The following is a 12,036-nucleotide window of genomic DNA, read 5'->3' on the forward strand; positions in this document are numbered from 1 at the left end:
TTAAAAATTATAAATTTAAAATGAGAAAAAACTAACATAAAACTAGTCAACAATACTATATTAAAAAATGTATGTATATATAATTCTATTAAGTTTATTTATTATATATCGAGAGATATAATATATAATTTTGAAAAAATTATTCTCTGACTATTTCTCCCTTTCTCACTCATCTTTTTAAAGTCTTGTCTATTGCTTATAATAATCTTCTTCTATTTGGGGATATAAGACTGCATAAGACCAGCTTCATTCATTATTTTTAATTGTTTCTCCGCATCATAGGTTCTGCAACAATTTTAAAAATGTAGCTGAGTAACTTGAAGATCGTGTAGATATTTAACAGTTCACACATTGCATTAAAACGAAATTAGAAGAAATAATAGCAATAGTTTAAATAAAATTATAATATATACTTGTAAAAGTCGGTGTATCTCTGTTTCCTTTTATCAGCGACAAATATTTTGAATAACAGTGCTACGCCGACACTCACTACCAACGCTCCTACAATGTTCTTTTTAATCTGTGTTAAATGAAGACCACGGAGTTGTGGTTTGGCCAACGGAGTAGACATCTGAAATTCGGAAAAACTCATATAAAAAATTGTTTTATTTAGACAAACGTCACTAACATTTGGACTTCAAAGCTACTACAAAGTTGCCGATTAAATATCTTACTATTAAATATAGGTTACTTATTTATTTTTATCAGTCTTTGATATGACGTCGAATGACAAGTGTATAGTTTTCATTCTTCCAAGATAATAATTGATATTTTTTCGGAGCTTATAAAAATATGTTACAGTATACAGTTTGAATTTGCAAACAATGTAATGTTCTATACTATATGTGATGCGGAGTATATATTATATAATATTTCACGATATACTTAGCAAACTTATTCTCTTGAGAAGGTACTCTACGAATCGCAGACTAAAGATAATTAAATATAAAAAATATATCTTGCCTCGAATAATTTTGTTTATGTCTACTGTGAAGTTGAACACGGTTGAGTCTAAAGAATATTTCGACCAATGTCGACCATTAGACAGATATCGACCACAATACTTGGTACAGTGACGTCAAAGCACCACTTCAGACCCATTTCCAAAGCACGACAGACGTCAGGTCTGTTCGTTTTTGCTTCCACCCCTTACAACTTTCTTCATCCGAAAAAAGATAAATGCGTAGTCGGAGAGAGAAAATGCTAAAAACGATGTCATGAATTTTTAGAAAAAAAAGAAGCAAAACAAGTTTCTTTTCTTGTCTTTAAAATGTGTTGAAGGTTAGCTGAAAAAGATAAATCCATGAAATTTACATATATCTTTTGTATTTCAAAGACGGCAACAGGAATTTCATCGAGAGCACACAATTTGGTATGTATAAAAAAAAAAAAAAAAATTCTGACTAAATATTAAATATAGTTGACAGACACAGATTTATCATTGGCGAGGGAGCTCTGGACAAGTCGGTTTTAACGCATCGGGATCAGGCATTCTATTTACGTCGTTGATGGTGATTTTATGGTGGGAATTGGACTCTCGAGTGAAGAATTTGTATCGTCGAAAAGATTCGAAGCCGAGGACTAAATCCTGAGGACATAATACGAGGAAGGATTCTTCGGTTTTTTTTTACTCGATGCCATTGATTGATTTGCGGACCCCATCTCCGGAGAATCGAGGTCGATGCGTAGCTTGACGCGACAGGCAACGTCCCGTTGCGCAGATCGAGCACCAAGTGATCAGTGACCAACAGTGACAGCTGACTAATGTAACGCGACACTCGGGTATCGCGTCATTCCGTGCACTTGTACCCATTTTGTACCAACGGCAAGGCCTGCACAATATATACGCACATAATATTGATTGATATTAATGGGGAATAAACCCATTTTCCCGATAGGAAGAACTAATTTCTGCTATTAAAATGTACGTGATCGTTTATCGTTATCAGTGTCTGTGCATCGTATTTTTTTACAAATTTTCTCTTATGCGAAATCTAAATTTACAAATCTGTAGGCATAAGTGTGCGTGTGCGAATCGATATCATTGTTTTATCAACGAACATATCTCTCTCTCTCTCTCTCTCGGTTTCTTTTTATTTATAAAGAGAGATAGATGTGAATAATGTGTGGAATCGTGTTTTAACGCAATTCTTTTGTCAAACACATTTAAATTATTTTGTGCATAAATTATTTGCATTAAAATTAAAAAAAGTATAAATAATACTGAAAAAAAAGTTGTTCTAGATCTATTTACTATAAATTTGTAATATACTTTTTCATCTGAATTTTTATCAATCTTTACTTTCAAGTAATTTCACGATTCTAGAAAAAATATAAATTTTTATTTCTTGTACATTTAAAAAAAAAATAATGTTATTTATTTTTAATGTATCTCCTAAAATTTAAATGCGTGATGTAAAGAATAATTAAGATAAGTAATTTATATTTTAAAATACTTTTTCAGAGGCTGTATCAGAGCAGTTGCTCTGTAGCTAGCGATCATGGAACAAGTGATCGCACTAAGTACGCAAAATCCACTATCTATATTGGTTAAACTTGGTATGATGGCTTGGAACAATAGCTGCGGAATTGAAAATTGTTCTGGTCATGGAGAATGCCACAATGGGACTTGCTTATGCGAGGTAATAATTTCATCGACTATATCAAGTCATTCCAAAATGATATTTATTATTATTTATTATTATATATATTTATTATTCTGTGTTTTTTAGATTCAATTTGATGGACCGGAATGTCATATTCCAAATCGAAGTTATTATGTTGCTTTTGCTACAATCTTTTTCTTATTAGCTTTTGTTTGTTTGATTCAACTTGTCATGTGCATTGTTGCTGAATGGCAAAGAATGAAGGCGCCATCATTTTTGAGAGCATGCAGGGTTACTACTCAGAAACTGCTATACTTTGTAGTTTTTCTTGCATCAGTTATACGAGGCGCATATTTTACATCACCGGTATGTACAAACAAATATATGTAGAGAAAGTTTTTCTCACGCATATTTTAATGCCTTTAAAATTTTTTGCAGACTGCTTTCAAGGAGGGCTGGTCCAGAAGTTTGTTGTCGGCGTATTATCCGTTGCTTTTGAGTGGATCATCGTTGATTGTTTGTTTTTGGGCCGAGGTGTTTCATCTGAGAGACATTCGATGGGACAAACCTCAGTTTTTATCAAAATCTTTTCTGGCCTTTGTTGTCTTCAACATAATGACATATTCCCTTTTATTAGCGGAATTTATCATGGCTCAAACATATTCACAAGAAGATCAAGTAAGCAAGAGAATGAAAAATATAAGCAATTACATATATTTCTCATTATATATAAGCAATTTATTATATAATTATCTATTGATTTGCATGCATGCATATTTGATCAAAATAAAATTATTTATAAAATTTCTTTGATATTTTTTAGAGTTTCTATACACATGTATTCAACGGCTGTTACGCAGTGCTCCTGTTCATTGTAGTGGTTTTATTCTTGATATATGGAGTGGAAGTATTTTTCAAAGTATGTTTCTTTATCATAATACATAATACATAAAACTGTTATATTATTGCAGCTCTTATACTCTCAAGTTATTTACTGCAATAATATAAAAGTTAATAATAAAAAGCAATAATATAAAATGATACTTTTGACGTAGGTTCGTGGTGGATTCTTAAATGAATATCGAGTCGCTTCCATTGCAACTAATAAACGTACAGCTGATGAAGCAAAGATCCATGCTGAGGATCAAGTAACAGCAAAGTTATTTGATCCAGTTCCATCTACATCCGCGGCAGAGCCTTTGCACATGCAACAAGTGAATACATCCCAATTACATCAATCAAGATTTGGATTACTTTCTCAAGCGTTTATGTTGTTCATAATCGTCGGTTTTCTATTTAGTGAGACTCTCAGTGAATTTTGGAAAACAAAGTAAGAAAATACAAATATATATAAGTTATGCAATATCTGAATTTGTCTTATACATTCTTATTTGTGTCTTTAGAGTGCCATTGTACAGCAGGAATTGGCATGATGTTGTATTTCGCGTTATTGAAGTTGGCGTAGCACTGTGGTTTCCCTGTGTTTTATGGAACTGTATGAGGTATGTGATCTATACTTTTTTATATATTATATAAAATTTCTTTTATAATATACTTATACATACATTCACGATGTCATTTTTGCTTCAGTCCGGAACAATTATGGATTCTAAATCCGAAGCGTATATTGAAGAGATTGGATCTGGATCAGGGGAAACATATAAAAGAAATTGAACTGCAAGAGAAGAGCGTATCTCAAGACACCGCGTTTCTTTCTGCAGACGCAACATCGATCAATAGCAAAGATTGTTGGATTTGTTATGACAGTGACAGACAAGATGCTGGTCCATTAATACAACCGTGCCATTGTAGGGGTGATGTAAGTGCAGTACATCATGATTGTTTGCGTCGTTGGCTCGTCGAGGTAAGATAGTTACAGTGTTTTAATTTAGCTAAAAATTATTTTTGAAACACAATGTATATTGTAAATTGTAATTTTTGTTTTTTCTCCCTCCTTTAGAGTTCTGTAAATGCTGACAGCCTCATTTGTAAAGTTTGCAACACAAAGTACAATGTTGAGCATGCCAGTCGATTAGATTGGCAAAACAGTTTAACCCCACGCCATTGTTTACAAACTATTGCTATTGTTACTACGATGTGTGCATCTTCTGCTGCCGCGTGGGTAGTTATTCAACTTGTAGAAGGGCCCTTCATCAGAATGTTCGCAGCCGGAACCGCGTTATTGGTCATGTACGTCTGCATAAGGTAGGAATAAATGCTAGTCTTTTTTTTTTAAATTATAACATTGGCACTGTTCAGTTTATATAGTTAAAATCGCTTGTTTCAGATTCTTGGGCTTGAACACCGTTGTAGCGTATCAACGGGCCAAAATCTCATCGTTAAATATCGTTAACAGTGATAGTGAGAGTAGTGGGACTGCACATGTTACGACGATTAGTCATACAATTTCTGTGGACTTGACAAAATCTGACATGGCTACAAGTATATAATCTACACTTGCCATTGCATTATAAAACATAGGTACGCTTCCTGCTTGAAATAAATTCAGGATAGGAAAATTAAATCATAACGTAGATATGTATATATGATTTTCAAGCATATATACATAATGATAATGATTAAGACACAGTATGTTTTCAATCAGAATTTTTATATACTTTTTGTAAAATAACAAAATTACTTTATAAAACGTAGATAAAAAAACTAAGAAAAAAATATACTGTGTCTACAATTTCACTGAAGGATTTAAAACAGTTGCCAAACTTTCATATTTTATGTCTCCTGATTAGTTCATTATACATTTCTAAATGTATAACATGCAAACTAGTTTTGGATATACAGAGATCCCATATTTTACATTATATATAATGTATATAATATATTGCATTACAAAATGTTTGCAAGATTTCATAAGATAGACAAAGATAAGTTGTAACTCCAGTTACTTTAATTATTTTGTTAATGTATATATATATTGCTTTTATGTATATTTATATATTTCACATTAGTGAATCAGTATCATTTGAATCATATGTCAACTGTTTCAAAAAATTGCTTTAATTTACCATACAAGATACATCTAGTAGTAGTATTCATCATAAGCAATTGTAATGTTTAAAGAAACAACAGTTTTTGAACATAGATATATAACATAAGACATTATATCATTGGTACAATTTTAATATATAAGTATTTATAATTGCGTTAATTGAATAATTTACTAATTGTTAATACTTATTTAATAATTTATGAATAAGATTATTAAATATAATTATAAGACAAATGTTATATCAATAGAGTGTTATATAAATATATATATATATATATATATATATATATATATATATATATAGGATTAGACAGACGTAAAAACTTGACAAGTCGATATTTCTAAAAATATTGATGAAAAAAATATTATTAAAGGTAAATATTAGTAGACAAAGTTGTAGTGTTTTAGACCGCGCAAATTATTCTTTCTTGTTAAAATATCTTGTTTATTTCGAAATGTACATTTTGGTCCAAACTTCGAACCATCTTCAAATAATTGATTTAATCGTGCGTTTTTCCGTGCATTATCAAAAAAGAATAATTCGTGTATTGTTTATCTCGCTAGGCTCTTAATTAGCCTGCTATCCCTTGCTTGTATATTTTTTAGTATGCCTAATTGCAATTTACATTGAAACGAATGATTATAGCAATTCAATGCTAATCAAGGTCACAGATAGTGAAAAAGCGATTGTATTGTTAATCTTTTCTTAACAACTTCACATAAAAAAAGTAAATATCCGAAAGACATGTGTTCTAAAGTACAAAAATTTTGCCTAATATTTTTTCAAACCATTAACATTTTTGTAAATATTCACTTGTCACATTGTATGCGTTTCACTCCGTAGATTATAAGACAAATGTATGAGTTGTTTCTCTTATAAGTAATTATATACTCTTTCTCTTCCCTTCTTCAATAGAAAAAAAATTGATAAATTTGATTTTACAAATTGTTTTTTGTTTCTGATTATTTTATCTTTTTTTGGTATTAAAAGACGTATTATCGGATTAGATAAAAGTTTATATCGATAAGCTTATAATATAAAAACAAAACTAGTTGTTATAGATTGTATTAAAAGATGTAATAGTATATAATATTGAAATGTCCCTGTTATATGACAATGACTAAGAATTATGACTAAAAGATATAGATCATATATCTTAAACAGTTAGATTAACAATTTAGTTACATTGAGATTTGCATAATTATGAATATTATTTTATAATGTTAAAATTAACATTGTTTCTTAATTAAAGGCTCTTTACATACATAAAATAGTAAAACTTTTGTATGTATATAAGGAACCTTTAATATGGAAACAATGTTAATTTTAATACTAATATAAATTTACTTCATATAAACTTATGAAAAGTTTTAAACATCTCATCTAAGGATTTATTTCTTCTATAACGTTTTGTATTAAAATAATAATGTATTATGTATTATTTTATATAGTTCTGAAGTTGTTATTGATATATTAATTATTTTAAAGCTAATTCAAGAACATTAATACTATAATAATGACTAAAGATCCCACACATATAAATATTAAGTAAACTAACAGAAAAAATTTAACTTACGTTTCTTTTTGTATAATTATATTCTCTGTAAAACAATATTTTAAAGTTCAAGAAATGTAATACATACCATATATACAATACAGTAGTTAATACAAGTATATCTTTATATACATTATAAAAATATGAAATTGTGCAACAATAGTATTGCAATAAGTAAACGAATAAAATTCATTTATTCATTATTACTCATTATTCTTATTATTTTATATTGCAATAGTACATGTCAATTATGATAAAAGTTATATATTGATTGCGTCTTATTTTTTTTAAATTACACCTGATATTGCTATACTATTGTGCATACGAATCAAAAGTGGCAATCGTTAAATAATACTTTATTTAGTGGATACAATTTTTTTCTTTGACTTTATGCAAATCTAAAAATGGATAATTAATTTTGTTTTTTTAGATGAATAAAACTTGGAAATGTTTATGTTATATGATAAATGTCATTATCATAATACCGGTGTATCTTACACATTCACAACTATGAAATTTAATTAATATGTATTGGACTTATTAATGTAATAATAGAAATAAGCTGTGATAAAATATCATATAATGTAAGATATCTATATTATTGACTATGTAATAAAATAAATTGTAACAAAAACTCGTTTTTTCTCTTCTTAAAATACATAGTATATGTTTAAAAATTAAAATACTGATTATGAAAAGTTTTCTACGATTGGCAAAAGTAGAAGTATAGTTCGTAATTAGGTATTTTATTGTAGGAATGATTCGGAGATATATTTTTTATTACATATTATTTTTTAAAACATTTAAGTATGAGAAATACATGTTACAAATTAAATTGAATATTGTACCCAATAATGTAATAATAATAGATATACAAATATAACATAACTTAAGAGATATGATTTATATGATCTATGTATATATAATATAATCTACTAATTAGAATTTATATGTCGTTATATCGCCAAAAACTGCTCCGTGACTGTGCATTAATATTATCTATTACCATAGTGAAGTATTGTGGGATGTTACTTTTATCTCAAATTTTTAAGTTGAATATGTTGTAGGTACATGATAAATGCATTCTATGTTGCTCAACCTACGCTGAAAGATTATCAGAATCAAAGCTAAATATGATTAAGATAGAAAATAATAAATGATTTAGCTTTTACAGAGAGAAATCATCATGAGAATAAATATGCAGTGTATGTATATATGCTTAGACATATTTTAATTATTTGTTCAGTAAAGCTTAAACATGCTATAGTGATATGTTATTACCTGCAATGCCAGCAATTGCTTCTGAAGCAAAGTATTTTACATCCACGTCGCTATCAGTATTCAGTTTATCGAGAATAGGTTTTACTTGAGTCTGAACTGCTGAAGGCTCGAGAAAAGCTCCAATTCGTTGGAAAGTCTTTGCTACATTAAATCTTACATTTGCAACATTATCAGTAGCCATTGTCAACACAGTTGGAAGCATTACTTTTGTTGTTATCTCTGGACCACATACTTCAGCTAAAACCTATTATAAAAATTCATAAATTAATTTATAAATTGATAATTTTTTTTTTGTTTAATATCTTACTAGCACAATCTCCGTTTTAAAACCGTATGATACACTGATGTAGCTTACATTAATGCAGAACAAGCATGTCATTCTGTGAAGATAATTCTGATCTCTAGACATAGCCAAGACTTTAGGTATCACTGTATTCTGTGCCCATTCTGGGCCAAACTTTTCTACTAATTTCTTCAAATTTAAAGTAGCTGCTTCCCGAATCGCATAAACATGATCCACCAACCAAGTCATACACAAAGAATTCAATTTCTCATCAAAGAATTCTACTCCAAGCTGTCCAGCTAACAATGGCATATACCTAAAATGCAAATCAGTGATATAAGTATGTTATTTATTGTTTTGATTCCAATTGTATATATTAGACAAATTAACGTATAATTACTCAATAATAGCTAGTCGCACACGCCATTTAGAATCCTCGGCTAATTCTACAATGGCAGGTAAGAGGGATTGTGAAAGTTGTTGTATGCCAATAACTTCGTTAACGCATTCCAGGTTGCTAATGATATTGAGTCGCACTTCTGGACATTCATCTCTAAGCTGGGATAAGAATAGAGGTAATAGATGTTCAATCGTGCTGCAAAAATATTAAAGATAATTAGCAATATCAATATAATTATTGTATGTTGCAACGTTTCGAAATTATTTATTTTTACTTGTGTTTTCCAAGTATAGGACTCAATCCCATGATCACGCTTGCTAAAGCTGATTTTACATGCTGGTTTGGATCTGCCACTAGTTCTTTAACTATGGGTAATATATTTGTCATTATTATAGACTCCTGATTGAATTGATCAAGATTCTGGCAGAAATCGCGAACTTTATCAGCAGCTGCAGCCCGCACTTCTGCTTCGATATCCTTTAATAATACTTGAAATGCTGGCACAAGATCTGTTTTTGTTATTTCTGGACCAACAGCCTTTTGAAGCTACAAAAAAATATTTATAAATAGATAGAAATATATTCATAGATAGAAAGAGAGTAAAATATTATATAAATTTCTTATATAAAAATACAGAATTTTTATATTCTAAAAAAAATTATTTTTAAGTTTTAAACAACAATACATACATCTGTAAACTTGTCTGCCACCATGTAACGAACACGCCATGATTGATCACTAGCACATTGTCGAAGGGTAGGCATCACCAACTGTTCAACATCTTCTTGTTGTAACAATGCTGCAATACTAACACAAGCTTCGACAGCCAAAAGACGAACTGAATCCTGTAAAATTATTAGTGCATGTGATAATTTACATGAAAAGATAGAATTGTAAAATTTCATAATTTTAACTTACTTGTTCGTCTTGAGCGAGTATAACAAACATAGGAATTAAATCTGATTTAAGATATTCAATTTCCACAACTTTTGCAAATTCTCCTAATTTAGAGGCAGCTGATCGTCGTGCCATAGGTGTATCATCCTGGCACAAGCTGCGAAAGTGATTTCGCAATTCCGCTGTAACATTCAAGTTTTAAATATTTTTTCATGTTTTTATTCTATATTAAAAACTTATTTAATATAAAGAGAGAGATAAAATTATTCTACAATTACCTTTGATAGCTGGACTCACTCTTGGATAACAAACACTGAACAATCCACATGCTGATGTTCTTGACGTAAACCAATCTCCTGAAGCTAAGCGCTGTACCAAAGGAACGAAATGCTCTTCCAAATCTGCAGGACTGTGCTGGCTTGCAATATTTCTTAAAGATTCTACCGCTTTATCACGAACCACAGTTTCTTCAACAGTGGCCAGAGATTCTAATGGTGGCTAAATTAGAAATTTATATTTATTTCTTTGATGAATAGAAACTATTGAAATAAATCTGAAACTTATGTTAAACACTATTCAAAATAAATCTATTGTCATTACCAATAAACAATGCACGTATTCTGGCCCACCAACAAGAGGAGTAAATGTGCCAAGTTGCTCAGCCAATGCAAGAAGGACTTCATCCTCATCATAAATAGTCTCCGTTAAAAACGGTATTAGCTCACTCCGTGTTCGTTCGATACCTAGCGCAAGTGCAATTGTTGATAGCTTCTTGATGGAATTTAGACGTAGCTGTAATGGAAAGAATAACACGTAATCAATGTATCTAGAGATAAGAAGTTATTGTCTCGTACTTGTAAGTTTTAAGGTATTCTTATTTATCTTATCTCTTAGCTTCTTATTTCTAGATACATTGAGTTTAAGTTTTACAGACTTCTCTCGACTGACTCTTGAGAAATTTGCGCCAATACGCATTCTCAATTTTGTATACTGTTATATGTATTATCTTTGAGATTTCATGTACCGCGCTATAACGGCAATGCTTTATTTAGCGATCGGAATGAACGGGAGAAACTTCGGAAGAGGACGAGTAGCAAAATGTCGCTCTTCGTAATCGTTATAAGCAGCAATTACCTGGACGTCCTCATTTTTTAGCTCATCGATCAGAACCGCAATCGGATAAAGGCTGTCGTCTGTGGTAGAGTCACTCGCTGCCATTTTGCTGCCGCACACTGACAATTTGATGCGCCGCACGTTTGTAAGGACTTCTCGTCGTTGACGCGTCGACGCCGATGCTCACGTTTTCGAAGCTCGAGTTGAATCCTCAGGATATGGCACGTATAATTACAGCATAATTGTGAAGGTGACTTTTAGTAATTTAGAAGTTTGCTCGAAATGTATCTCGCAACTCCCCACGCGACTCCATGAATCATTGACACACACTGACACTGACAACAATGATGACCCAATTCGTCTGCAGATGGCGTCTTCTCGCGTTCACGTCCTTCAGGAAGGTGCGAATTGTACGTAAATTGTTCCACAATTTTATATATATAATATATAATTTTCTTTCAAATAATAAAAATAATTTTATATAGAGCCTTTTGTCTATAAATGCCGATTAATGTTACATCGATTGCTCATCTAGATTTAGATTGTTTATAGAGTGATGAAATATAACCTCTCTTTATATACATAAATTGTATATAATTTTTATATCACAGAAGCAGTCAAATCTCACTGATTTTCATATAACAGAAGTAGTTAGAAATCTCAATGATATTCGAATGTATATTGTGTCGAATTTTCAAGAGAGAATATTATATCTTTCATATCTTGTATCATGTCTATTCATATATATATAACTTTAAATAATTTTGAATTTTTGCGCCAATTTGTTCTAGTACCGCTCGGGTTTCGATAAATATCTCTTCGAAGTGATTGGCTGAAAAGTTTCGATTCGATAAGTCGAATCGACGATTCCACCAATAAGACAGCTCGAA

The 12,036-nt window shown here is 30.5% G+C and overlaps 3 protein-coding genes across 7 annotated transcripts; 1 reads left to right on the forward strand and 2 right to left on the reverse strand.

Moving 5' to 3' along the window:
• Positions 1-78: 78 nt before the first annotated feature.
• Positions 79-1,123, reverse strand: Cype (cytochrome c oxidase subunit cyclope). The gene is made up of 3 exons (XM_083035960.1): positions 964-1,123; positions 414-571; positions 79-285 (listed from the first exon to the last, which is right to left on the reverse strand). Exons 2-3 carry the CDS (start codon positions 569-571, stop codon positions 213-215), a joined length of 231 nt encoding a protein of 76 aa, XP_082892086.1. The 5' UTR covers positions 964-1,123; the 3' UTR covers positions 79-212.
• Positions 1,124-1,221: 98 nt separating this feature from the next.
• LOC145934980 (uncharacterized) lies at positions 1,222-7,806 on the forward strand. Of its 4 annotated transcripts, none has more exons than XM_083035937.1 (11): positions 1,222-1,372; positions 1,421-1,924; positions 2,465-2,642; positions 2,733-2,972; positions 3,045-3,284; positions 3,430-3,525; positions 3,662-3,936; positions 4,010-4,108; positions 4,197-4,470; positions 4,567-4,811; positions 4,894-7,806. In XM_083035937.1, the coding sequence occupies exons 3-11, from the start codon at positions 2,502-2,504 to the stop codon at positions 5,054-5,056; spliced, it is 1,773 nt and encodes a 590-aa protein (XP_082892063.1). In that variant the 5' UTR covers positions 1,222-1,372; positions 1,421-1,924; positions 2,465-2,501; the 3' UTR covers positions 5,057-7,806. The 4 variants fall into 4 exon arrangements, with proteins under 4 accessions (XP_082892063.1, XP_082892065.1, XP_082892064.1 ...); XM_083035939.1 differs by having other exon boundaries at positions 1,227-1,372; positions 1,428-1,924; XM_083035938.1 differs by having other exon boundaries at positions 1,228-1,924.
• A 144-nt stretch (positions 7,807-7,950) lies between these two features.
• Positions 7,951-11,494, reverse strand: Pp2a-29b (Protein phosphatase PP2A regulatory subunit A). 2 transcript variants are annotated; one of them, XM_083035935.1, is made up of 10 exons: positions 11,168-11,494; positions 10,634-10,825; positions 10,312-10,531; positions 10,055-10,215; positions 9,826-9,981; positions 9,411-9,682; positions 9,137-9,331; positions 8,809-9,052; positions 8,454-8,697; positions 7,951-8,271 (listed from the first exon to the last, which is right to left on the reverse strand). In XM_083035935.1, exons 1-10 carry the CDS (start codon positions 11,249-11,251, stop codon positions 8,267-8,269), a joined length of 1,773 nt encoding a protein of 590 aa, XP_082892061.1. In that variant the 5' UTR covers positions 11,252-11,494; the 3' UTR covers positions 7,951-8,266. The 2 variants fall into 2 exon arrangements, with proteins under 2 accessions (XP_082892061.1, XP_082892062.1); XM_083035936.1 differs by having other exon boundaries at positions 7,956-8,276; positions 11,168-11,323.
• Between the last annotated feature and the right edge of the window lie 542 nt (positions 11,495-12,036).

Source organism: Prenolepis imparis, unplaced genomic scaffold (assembly GCF_030444845.1).
Source record: "Prenolepis imparis isolate NDT839.2.m4 unplaced genomic scaffold, iyPreImpa1.0 SCAF_4, whole genome shotgun sequence".
Lineage (NCBI taxonomy): Eukaryota > Metazoa > Arthropoda > Insecta > Hymenoptera > Formicidae > Prenolepis > Prenolepis imparis.